At 38.3% G+C, this 13,252-nt stretch overlaps 1 protein-coding gene across 1 annotated transcript in view; it reads right to left on the reverse strand.

Annotated features, from left to right (window-relative positions):
* Nucleotides 1-13,252, reverse strand: part of LOC129008642 (uncharacterized) — a 22,839-nt gene continuing 9,587 nt past the window's right edge. Inside the window, exon 3 of the mRNA XM_054441013.2 lies at nucleotides 1-893. Within this exon, the coding sequence (XP_054296988.1) occupies nucleotides 842-893 (52 nt within the window). The 3' untranslated portion in view covers nucleotides 1-841. The remainder of the gene's footprint in view (nucleotides 894-13,252) is intronic.

A 13,252-nucleotide genomic window follows, 5' to 3' on the forward strand; every position in this document is an offset into this window, starting at 1 on the left:
TTTCAATGGAGGAAATTTATTTATTACAGGGAAATTGGTTATACAGGCATTAGAGGGCTGCAAAGCAAAATACAAAGGCTGAAAAAGCAAAAGTCATCTAGAAATAATAACTTCAGGAAGCAGCTACCACCTCTAGGGCTGGAGGAACAAAAGGAAAAATATGAAGTAACCAGAACTTAGAAGCCCAGAATTGCAACCACAATCTTTGTGGAAGGTAGAACCATCTGGCTGCTGTTGGTAATCTCTGAGCGGGTACAGGGGGAATCACTGAGGCTGATTCCAGTAGTGCTGAAAGAAGCTGTAGGCTAGAACCAACTGCCACTGCTGGGGGAAGTGCCTCTAGGTGAAGAAGCATTGCTGGTCCTGTAAGCAACATTAACAAGAACAGAAAAAACAGGAAGCATGTTCTCCTCTCCTTCTGCCTCCCAGTCTCTCTCTAGTGACCCCTATTGGCAGAACTGAACAGGAAGCAAGCTTACAAAGAAGTCTGAGAAACAGTTTGAGGACACCTAGCCCCATCATTACAGGGAAGAGTACAGAAGGTAGATTTAGAGGTGAGGACAATAGGTAAATGACTCGCACAGATGGTGTTCATGCTCAACGTTTCTCTTCTGAACAATTTTCAGATTTGTTGTTAAAGCACCTTCTGGCCAGGCATGGTGGTTTATGCCTGTAATCCCATCACTTTGAGAGGCAGGGTCGGGTGGGGATTGCTTGAGGCTAGGAGTTCAAGACTACCCTGGGCAACATAGTGAGATGCTCATCTCTATTAAAAAAAAAAGAAAAAAAAAGCAGACCCAAGGCCATATATGTGTTTCATTCCTAGAAACTCTCCACAGTGTCAGAGGAAGACTGCAAATCCAGTGGTCCTACATTCACAGATAATTCCTAGCCTAGTAAAAACAGAGAGAAACAGAAATAAACAACAATATTAGTTTGAGTAGCTGGAGAGGATCAGAGGAGTAATTATTCTTTGCTCTCCTCTCAACTCCAGAAATTAAAAGAATAATTGTAGTATTTTCATAAATAAGTAGTTTGCTAGTCACTGACTTACATCATAAACATTAGACACTATAATTCTCAATGTGCCTCAGTTACCACATCTGAACAAAAATTGATGATAATAATATCTACCTCACACCAATCTCTTCAGAAATCTTATAGGGAGACATTACTGTGGATTACATCGAGTTGGCAGGCTAAGTATCTGTTAAAGATTAGCATAAACCTGATGTCAAAGCTGGAGGACAATAGACCATGAAAACAAAAGAAGAAATCTCTGGCAAGTCTCAATTACAAATATGAATTTTAAAATTATAAATAATGTATTACCTAATTAAATCTAACATTATGATATTTTTAAAAATCAATTCATCATGACCCAGTAGGATTTATTCTAAGAACATCAGGATGCCTCAACATTGGGAAATGTATAATGTAATTAATTACATAAACTCAGATTGAAGGAGAAAATCATGTGTTCATCTCAGTAAATGCTAATAACAGCACTGTAAAGATTAAATACTTACTTCTAATTTTAAAAAGAGAAACTCCTCCTTCACAAATAATTATTAGAAGCCTACATAAAATATCATGCTTTCATGATGAAACACTGGAAGTATTCTCACTAAAGTCAGGAACAAGACAAGGATACCTGCTGTGTCATCTCCAAGTTTAGACTATAAGTTGTAGACAATGAGATTTGATAAGAAAAGTAATTAAGAGGTACCAATATGAGAAAGGGAAATATTATTTACAGCTGAAATTTTAGAACTAATAAGATATTTAGTAAAGAATGGGCAAATACAAGATCAACACACAAATTTGTGGAAATATACAACCCTCCTAGATTCAATCAGGAAGAAATAGAAACCTGGAACAGACCAATAACAAGCAGTAACAATGAATCAGTAATTTTTAAAAATTGCAACAAAAATAAGTCCAGGACCAGATGGATTCACAATTGAATTCTATCAGACATTCAAAGAAGAATTGGTACCAATCCTACTGAAACTATTCCAAAAGTCGAGAAAAAGGGAATCCTCCCTAAGTCATTCTGTGAAGCCAGTATCATCCAAATACCAAAACCAGGAGACAACTTAACAAAAAAAGAAAACTACAGACCAGTATCCCTGATAGACATAGATGCAAAAATCCTAAAAAAAAAATAATACATCATGATCAAGTGGGTTTCATACCAGAGATGCAGGAATGATTTAATGTATGCAAGTCAGTAAATGTGATACACTACAGAAACAGAATTAAAAACAAAAATCATAGGATCATCTCAATAGATGCAGAAAAAGCATTTTATAAAATCCAGTATCACTTTATGATAAAAACTCTCAACATAGAAGGGACCTAACTCAAAGCAATAAAAGCCATAGATGACAAACTCACACTGAACATAATACTGAATGGGGAAAAGTTGAAAGCATTCCCCCGAGAACTGGAACAAGACAAAGATGCCACTTTCACCACTTCTATTCAACATACTACTGGAAGGCCTGGCTAAAGAAATCAGACAAGAGAAAGAAATAAAGGGCATCCAAATAGACATACAGGAAATCAAACTGTTGCTGTTCACTGACAATATGATCATATAACTAGAAAACCCTAAAGACTCATCCAAAAATCTCCTAGATCTGATAAACGAATTCAGTACAATCTTAGGATACAAAATCAATGTACACAAATCAGTAGCACTGCTATACACCAACAACCAAGCTGAGAATCAAATCAAGAACTCAATCCCTGTTACAACAGCTGCAAAATACAATACAATACTCAGGAATATACTTAACCAAGGAGGTGAAAGAGTTATACAAGGAAAACTATAAAACATTGCTGAAGGAAGCCATAGATGACACAAACAAATGGAAACACATGCCATACTCATGGATGAGTAGAATCAAAATTGTGAAAATGACCACACTGCCTAAAGCAATCTACAGATTCAATGCAATTCCCACGAAAATGCCATCATCATTCTTCACAAAACTAGAAAAAACAATTCTTAAATTCATATGGCACCAAAAAAGAGCCCACATAGGCAAAGTAATACTAAGCAAAAAGAACAAATCTGGAGGCATCACACGGCCTGACTTCAAATTATACTATGAGGCTATAGTTACCAAAACAGCATGTTACTGGTATAAAAATAGGCATGTAGACCAATGGAACAGAATAGAGATTCCAAAAATAAGACCAAATGCTTACAGCCAACTGATCTTTGACAAAGCATACAAAAACACAAACTGGGGAAAGGATACTCTATTCAATAAATGGAGCTGGGGAAACTGGCAGGCCACCTATAGAGAATGAAACTGGATCCTCATCTCTCAGCTTACACAAAAATCAATTCAAGATGGATCAAAGACTTAAATCTAAGACCTGAAACCATAAAAATTCTAGAGGATAACATCAGAAAAACCCTTCTAGACATTGGCTTAGGCAAGGAATTCATGACTAAGAACCCAAAAGCAAATGCAACAAAACGAGAATAAATAAATGGGACCTAATTAAACAAAGAGCTTCTGCACAGCAAAAGAAATAATCAACAGAGTAACCAGACAACTCACAGAGTGGGAGAAAATATTTGCAAACTATGCATCCAACAAAGGACTAATAACCAGAATCTATAAGGAACTCAAACAAAGAAAAAAAAATAAGCCTATTGAAAAATGGGCAAGGAACATGAATAGAAAATTCTCAAAAGAGGATATACAGGCTGGGCGTGGTAGCCTGTAATCCCAGCACTTTTGGAGGCTGAGGTAGGTGAGTCACTTTGAGCTCAGGAGTTCAAGACCAGCCTGGGCAACATGGTGAAAGCCTATCTGTACAAAAATTAGCCAGGTATGGTGGCTCATACCTGTAGTCCCATCTACTCGGGAGGCTGAGGCTAGAGGATCACTTGAGCCCAGAAAGCAGAGGTTGCACTGAGCTGAGATCACACCATTGCACTCCAGCTTGGGTAACAGAGCAAAACTCTGTCTCAAAAAAAAAAAAAAGGAGGCAATAAACATACGAAAAAATGTTCAACATCACTAATTATCAGGGAAATACAAATTAAAACCACAATGAGACACCACTTTAATCCTTCAAGAATGGGCATAATTTAAAAGTTAAAAATCAATAGATGCTGGTGTGGGTATGGTGAAAAGGGAACACTTTTACACTGCTGGTAGGAATGTAAACTAGTACAACCATTAAGGAAAACAGTATGGAGATTCCTTAAAGAACTAAAAATAGAACTACCATTCAATCCAGCAATCCCACTACTGGGTATCTACCCAAAGAAAAACAAGTCATGATATGAAAAAGACACAAGTACACACGTTTATAGCAGCACAACTCGCAATTGCAAAAATGTGGAACCAACCTAAGTACCCATCAACCAACGAGTGGATAAAGAAATATGGTGTATATATATACCACGGAATACTACTCAACCATAAAAAAAAATGAAATAATGTCTTTTGTAGCAACTTGGATGAAGCTGGAGGCCATTATTCTAAGGTAGGTAACTCAGGAATGGAAAACTAAATATCATATGTTCTCACTTATAAGTGGAGAGGAGCTAAGCTAGGAGGATACAAAGGCATAAGAATGAATTAACAAAATTTTGACACTTGGGGTGGGGGAAGGGTGGGAGGGGGATAAAAGACTACATATTTGGTACAATGTACACTGCTCAGATGGCAGATGCACCAAATCCCAGAAATCACCACTAAAGAACTTGTCCTGTACTCCAAAAACTATTTAAATGTTTTAAAATTAAAACTTTTAAAAAAAGATCAACACACAAAATTCAGCAACTAGGGACTTTCATCTGCCCATACTGGCAGAGTACCTTGGTTATACTAACCCTCGTTTAGATAACAATAATAAAATCTGGAAAAAAAATTAAAATTATTTAAAGGCACTGGAGGCTGGATGTGGTGGCTCACACCTGTAATCCCAGCACTTTGGGAGTCTGAGGGGGGCAGATCACCTGAGGTCAGGAGTTCAAGATCAACATGGTGAAACACCATCTGTACTAAAAACACAAAAAATTAGCTGAGCGTGGTGATGCATGCCTGTATTCCCAGCTACTCGGGAGACTGAGGCATGAGAATTGCTTGAACCCAGAAGGCAGGGTTGCAGTGAGCCAAGAGCATGCCACTGCACTCTAAACTAGGCAACAGAGCGAGACTTCATCTCAAAAAATAATAATAAAATAAAATAAAGTGCCTGACAGATAAATAAGTGCTTAATAAGGCGACAAGGGGAATTGCTTACGGCCAGGAGTTGGAGACCAGCCTGGGCAACATAGCAAGACCCTATCTCTATGAAAAGTAAAAACTTAGCCAGGCCTGGTGGTGTATGCCCATAGTTCTAGCTACTTGGGGGACTGAGGCAGATGGATCCCTTGAGCCCAAGACTTTGAGGCTGCAGCAAACTATGTACTCTAGCCTGGGTGATAAAGATAGACCCTGTCTCAAACCACACACACACACATACACACACACACACACACACACGAAACATGACACCTCCAAAGGAACACAATAATTCTCTGATAACAGATCTGAAAGAAAAGGAAATTTATGAAATGCTTGAAAAGAATAGAGAAACTCAGTGAGTTACAAAAGAACACAGGTAAAAAATAGAAATCAAGGAAACAATTTATGATCTGAATGAAAAATTCCACAATGAAATAGATATCATTTAATAAAAAACAAACAGGTGGCCGGGTGCGGTGGCTCACGCCAAAGTAATCCCAGCATTTTGGGAGGCCGAGGCGGACAGATCACGAGGTCAGGAGATCAAGACCATCCTGGCTAACACAGTGAAACCCCGTCTCTACTAAAAAATACAAAAAAATTAGCCGGGCGTGGTGGCGGGCGCCTGTAGTCCCAGCTACTCAGGAGGCTGAGGCAGGAGAATGGCATGAACCCGGGAGGCGGAGCTTGCAGTGAGCCGAGATCGTGCCACTGCACTCCAGCCTGGGCGACAGAGCGAGACTCTGTCTCAAAAAAAAAAGAAAAAACAAACAGAAATCCTGGAACTGAAGAATTCAATGAATAAAATAAAAAATACTATAGACAACTTCAACAATAGACTAGATTAGGCATAAGAAATAATTTCTGGCTGGGCACATTGGCTCATGCCTGTAGTCCTAACACTTTGGGAGACTGAGGTGGGCAGATAACTTGAGGTAAGGAGTTCGAGACCAGCTGGGCCAACATGGTGAAACCATGTCTCTACTAAAAATACAAAAATTAGCTGGGCATGGTGGCACACACCTGTAGTCCCAGCTACTCAGGAGGCTGAGGCAGGAGAATCGCTTGAACCCAGGAGGCGGGGGTTGCAGTGAGCTGAGATTGCACCACTGCACTCTAGCCTGGGTGATAAGGTAAGACACCATCTCAGAAAAAAGAAAGAAAGAAAGAGAGAGAGAGAAAGAGAAGAAAGAAAAAGAAAGAAAGAAAGAAAGAAAGAAAGAAAGAAAGAAAGAAAGAAAGAATGAAAGAAAGAAAGAAAGGAAAGAAAAGAAAGAAAGAAAGAAAGAAAAAGAAAGGCAGGCAGGCAAAGAAAGAGGAAGGGGAAGGGGAAAGGGAAGGGGAGAGAATTTCTGAACTTGAAGACAGCTCAGAAAAAAAAAATGAAGAAAGCCTATATAACATATAGAACACCATAAAGTGACCAAATGTTCAAATTCTGGGAGTTTTAGAAGGAAGAGAAATGAGCAAAGGCATAGGAAATCTATTTAACAAAATAATAGCTAACAACTTCCCAAGTCTGGCAAGAGATTTAGACATCCCAGATACAGCTCAGAGATCCTCAAACAGATTCGACCCAAAAAGGTCTTCTCCAAGACATATTATAGTCAAACTATCAAAAGTCAAAGACAAAGAGAGAATTCTAAAAACAGCAAGATAAAAGCATCAAGTCACGTATAAGGGAATCCCCATCAATCTAACAGCAGATTTCTCAGCAGAAACTTTACAGGCCAGAAGAGAATACAATGGTATGTTTAAAGTGCTGAGTGAAAAACACTATCAGCCAAAAATACTAAACCTAGCAAAGCTATCCTTCGAAAATGAAGAGAAATAAAATGCCAGACAAGCAAAAACTGAGGGAATTCGTCACCACTAGACTGGTCCTACAAGACAGGCTTAAGTCAGTCCTATATCTGAAAGCAAAAGGACAATATATGCCAACAAGCAAACACATGCAAATATAAAACTGGTACAGTAGATATATAAATAAGAAAGAGAAAGAAGTCAAACATTACTGCTACAGAAATCTACTAAACCTCAATAGTAAACAGTAAAAGAGGAAGAAAGGGACAAAGGGTATACAGACAAGCAGAAAACATCAAAATGACAGAAATAAGTTCTCACATATCAATAATAACTTTTGTTTTCTGTTTGTTTGTTTGATTTTAGACAGTCTCACTCTGTTGCCCAGGCTGGAGTGCAGTAGCCTGTTCTCGGCTCACTGCAACCTCCGCCTCCCAGGCTCAAGCAATCTTCCCGCCTCAGCCACCTGGGTAGCTGGGACTACAGGCACACACCACCATGCCCGGCTAATTTTTGTATTTTTTATAGAGATGAGGTTTTGCCAAGACATCCAGGCTGGTCTCAAACTCCTGGACTCAAGCAATCTTCCCACCTCAGATAAAGATTAATGTTATCTCCAATATCTGGCAAAAGGCTTTACTAAATTGGATGCCCAATAAAGAAAAAAAATGTTGATGAAAGTGAACAAATAAAAATGGAATAGGTAGTTTTCCACCACTCATTGATTGTTATTGTACCAGTTGAATTAATATGTCACATTAACAGTTGCAGCATCACATCAAAAAAACTATACAGTTATCTCAACAGATGTAGATAAGCATTTGATCCTCTCACAATAAAAACTCTCAACAAATTAGGCACAGGAGGAACATACCAAAACAAGTACTAAAGGCCATATATGACAAACCCACAGCTAATCTACTCAATGAGAAAAGCTGAAAGCCTTTCCTCTAGTAACTAGAACAAGACAAAAATTCTCACTTTCACCACACTTATTCAACATAGTACTGGAAGTCCTACCCAAGCAATCATGCAAAAGAGGGAAATGAAAGGCATCCAAATCGAAAAAGAGGAAGTGTGGCCGGGACCGTGGCTCACGCCTATAATCTCAACACTTTGGGAGGCCAAGGTGGGCAGATCAGCCAAAGTCAGGAGTTCGAGACCAGCCTGGCCAACATGGCAAAACCCCGTCTCTACTAAAAATACAAAAATGAGCCAGGTGTGGTGGCATGTGCCTGTAATCCCAGCTACTCAGGAGGCTGAGGCAGTAGAATCACTTGAACCCAGGAGGCAGAGGTTGCAGTGAGCAGAGATCGCGCCATTGCATTCCAGCGTGGGCAACAAGAGCAAAACTCTATCTCAGGAAAAAAAAAAAAAAGTAAAAGAGGAAGTCAAATTGTCCCTCTTTGTAGACAACATGATCTTATATATAGAAAAACCTAAAGATGCCACCAAAAAACTTTTAGGACCAATAAATGAAATCAGTAAAGTTGCAGGATACAAAATCAACATACAAACATCAGTAGCATTTTTACATACCAATAACAAACTAGCTGAAAAACAAATCAATAAAATAATCCCATTTACAATAGCTACAAACAAAATGCCTAGGAATACATTTAGCCAAGAAGTGAAAGACCTCTACAAGGGAATCTATAAATCACCAATGAAAGAAATTGAAGAGGACACACAAAAAAATGGAAAGACATCTCATCCTTATGAATTGGAAGGATTAATATTGTTAAAATGGCCATACTACTCAAAGCAATTTACAGATTCAATGCAAGCCCTATAAAAATACCAATTACATTCTTTACAGAAATAGAAAAAAAAAAATCCTGGGCTGGGTGCTGTGGCTCATGCCTATAATCCCAGCACTTTGAGAGGCTGAGGCAGGTGGATCACAAGGTCAAGAGATAGAAACCATCCTGGCCAACATGGTGAAACCCCATCTCTACTAAAAACACAAAAATTATCCAGGCGTGATGGCAGGTGCCTGTAGTCCCAGCCACTCAGGAGGCTGAGGCAGGAAAATCACTTGAACTTAGGAGGCAGAGATTGCAGCGAGCCAAGATTGCACCACTGCACTCCAGCCTGGTGACAGAGGGAGACTGTCTCAAAAAAAAAAAAAATCCTAAAATGCGTATGGAACCAAAAGAGACCCTGAATAGACAAAGCAATCCTAAGCAAGAAGAACAAAGCTGGAGGCATCATACATACAAAAATCAATTCAAAATGAATTAAAAACATAAACTTAAGACCCAAAATTATAAAAAATACTAGAAGATAATATAGAGGAAATGCTTCAAGGACATTAGTCCAGGCAAAGATTTATGGCTAAAACTTCAAAAACACAGGCAACAAAAACCAAAATAGACAAATAGAACAATATTAAACTTCAACGAAGGACTAGCACCTAGAATATGTAAAGAATTCTCATGCCTATAATCCCAGCACTTTAGGAGGCCAAGAAGGGAGGACTGCTTGAGACCAGAAGTTCGAGATCAGCCTGGGCAACATAGTGAGACTCTGTCTCTAAAAAAATACAAAATTAGCCAAGCATCCTAGCTACTTGGGAGGCTGAAGCCACAGGATCATTTGATCCCAGGAGTTTACGTTTCCAGTAAGCTATCATTGCACCAAGGTACACCGGCCTGGGTGGCAGAGCACGATCCTGTCCCCCCACCAAAACAAAAAAAATTCCTAAAACACAACAGTAAAAAAAAAAAAAAAAAAATCCAATTAGAAAATAAACAAAAACAAAAGACATGAAGAGACATTTTATCAATTAAGGTATACAGATGGCAAATAACACATTAAGAGATGTTCAACATATTAGCCATGGGAAAAATGCAAATTAATACTACAGTGAGATATCACTATGCACCTATTAGTATGGCTAAAACATAAATTGTAACAATGCCAAATATTGGCAAGAATGTGGAAACACCTGATCATTCATACATAGCTAATGGAAATGTAAAATGGTACAATACAGCCAAACTGGAAAATAGTTTTTCAATTTTTTAAAAAGTTAGACATGCAATTACCATCCATTATACCATGCATATAATTGCACTCTTAGGCATATATCCTGGAAAATGAAAACTCATGTTCACACAAAACCAGTACCCAAAAGTTTATAGCACCTTTATTCATAATAGCCAAAAACTGGAAATAACCAAGATGTCCTTCAGCATGTGACGGGTTAAACAAATTGTGGTATACCCATACCATGGAATACTAATCAGCAATAAAAAGGAATGAACTATTGTTATACTATCTGGGTGAATCTCCAGAGAATTATGCTAAGTGAAAAAACTTCAATCTCAAAAAGTTATCTAATAATGTACGATTCCATTTATATAACACTCTCTGCCACCCAGGTTGCAATGCAGTGGCATGATGTCAGCTCACTGCAACCTCTGCCTCCAGGGTTCAAGCAATTCTCCTGCCTCAGCCTCCTGAGTAGCTGGGACTGCAGGCGCTGGCTAATTTTTTGTATTTTAGTAGAGATGGGGATTTGACCATGTTGCCCAGGCTGGTCTCAAACTCCTGAGCTCACGTAATCCGCCTGCCTCGGCCTCCCAACGTACTGGGAATACAGGCATGAGCCACTGTACCTGGCCTATATAACATTCTTGAAATGGCAAAACTACAGAAATGGAGAACAGATTAGTGGTTGCCAGGGGTTAAGTGGGAGTGGCAGAGAAATGAATGTAACTATAAATGGACAACACCAGAGATTCTTGAGGTGATGGAAATTCTCTTTATCTTGATTGTATCAATGTCAACATCCTTGTGATATTGTACTGGAGTTGTGTAAGATTTTACTACTGGGGAAAAGTGAGTAAAGGGTACATGAGATCTCTCTGTATTATTTCTCCCAACTGCATGTGAATCCACAGTTATCTCAAAATAAACTTTAAATTTTTTTAATCTAAGAGGTAAAAAAGAACTGTAAAAAGTAAGAGCAATTTTGGGAGTGGAAAGTAGGAACGGAGTCAAAACAAGAATGGCAAAATGTTAATCATTGTTGAAACTTTGGGGTAGGTACGTGGCAGTTCATAACTTATTCTGTTTACTTTGTATATATTTGAAATCTTCCATAATAAAAGAAAAATTAAATTATCAGGTAGGATACAGAAAAAATATTAATAATAAATAACTTTTCTCATCAATAATTAACTATTAGAAAATAGAATTTTACAACTGTATTCATGATAAAAACCATAACTATAAAATAACAGAGAATTAACTTTGTAATAAACGTTAAGACTCAGATAAAGAAAATTAAATAAATATACTGAAAATCCTAAAAAAAAAAAAAAGACAAAAGCAGACCTAAATGGTGGCCTAAATAAATGGAAAAACACATGATGATCCAAACTGAAAAGACTCACTACTATAAAAATGCCAACTCTCCTACATTTAATCTATAATTCTTAACCAAAATCCCAGTGTTATTATTTATAGAATCTAAAAAGCTCATTCTAATGTTACTATTGAAGAAAAAATGCACAAGATTTTGCCCTGCAATTCTGGGGGGAAAAAAAGAATGAGGGAAAACATTGTATATCAGATATCAAGATAGATTATGCAGTTGCAGAAAACAGTAAAAATTAAATAATGCAATATTAATACTGAATTAGGCAAATGGCTCTGTCTAGAAATAGAATCAAGAATTATGAATGTTTGATATTTTTGAAAGATGGCATTTCAAATTACTGGGATTAAAATGAACTAATTAGCATATTTGAAGCAACTGGCTAAACATTTGGTAAAATAATAAAATAGGTTCCTTTCTCACAGCTATTCAGAATGCACCTCACAAGGATTAAAGAGCACTTGATGCTTTTAAAAATAGCAGAAACAATATGAGGACACTATTTTATAATCTTAGGGTAGGGGTAGTAGAAGAGCTTCCTTCTTAAGAAGACACAAATCCCAAAAGTCATAAATGTGTGAGGCAAAGTAGCAAACATCTGTCTCTGGCTAGCCACACAGTCCGCCCTTGCTGTGAAGAACCACGTTTGCTCATTCTGCTTGTCAGCATAAACTTCCCAAACCCCTGGCTCAGTGTCTGAGCTCAGCTCTCTGGAAAAATGCTTGAAGACCATAAGCAGGATAGAGCACAGTTTCCCATGTCTGAATCACTGCATTTTTGGAAAAGATAAGTTCAATGAGCCCTTGCCTTTTCCTATCCATAAGATAACATCTGACAAGATTAATGAATATACCTCTGTAATCTATAACCAGACGTACTCTCGCTCCTGGACTTTGATGAGATTTTGCTCTAATGTAACCTCTGAGCACCTTTAGGTAACTTCCGAGCACATGCAGAACCTCCACCGCCTGTGTAGAAGCTGAGGGCTGAAACGCTGCTTTGGAGCAGTCTAACACAGACTCTCTGAAAGACTCTCCCGGGTTGCAGTGCTCAGTAAGATTCTGAATAAAACTAACACTGTAACTTCTGAGAATTAACTAATGTTAATTCTTTAAAAGCCTTTTTAAAAATTATTTAAAAGCCTGACAAATGAAAAGATTGATTTCATAATTTTATTTATTTTTTTTGAGACAGGGTCTTGCTCTGTCACCCAAGCTGGAGTGCAGTGGTGCCATCATGGCTCACAGCAGTCTCAACTTCCTGGGCTCAAGCAACCCTCCCGCCTCAGCCTCCCAAGCAGCTGAGACTGTGGGTGTGCACCACCACACCAGACTTGATTTCATAAATATTAAAAACTTTTTCTTCAGCAAGAAAAAAGATAACAATGTAACAGTGACGTGGGAAACATACCTAACCCAGTATTCATAATCAAAATATTTTAAGAGGTTTTACAATCAATAAGACACAGACCAGCCTGGGCAACTTAGTGAGACCTCGTTTCTACAAAAAAATGGAAGTAATAAATAAATAAAAATCAGCCAGACATGGTGGCATGCGCCTGTAGTCCCAGCTACTTGGGAGGCTGAGGCAAGAGGATCACTGGAGCCCAGGAGATTGAGGTTGTAGTTAGTCATGACTGCACCACTGCACTCCAGCCTGGGTGACAGAGTGAGATCCTGTCAAGAAAGAAGGAAAGAAGGAAGGAAGGAAGGAAGGAAGGGGGGAGGGAAAGAAAGAAGGAGAAATAAAAGAAAAGAAAGAAAGAAAGAAAAGGAGAAAAGCAAAGAAAACAGAAGAA

The sequence above is a fragment of the Pongo pygmaeus genome, chromosome 9 (assembly GCF_028885625.2).
Source record: "Pongo pygmaeus isolate AG05252 chromosome 9, NHGRI_mPonPyg2-v2.0_pri, whole genome shotgun sequence".
NCBI lineage: Eukaryota > Metazoa > Chordata > Mammalia > Primates > Hominidae > Pongo > Pongo pygmaeus.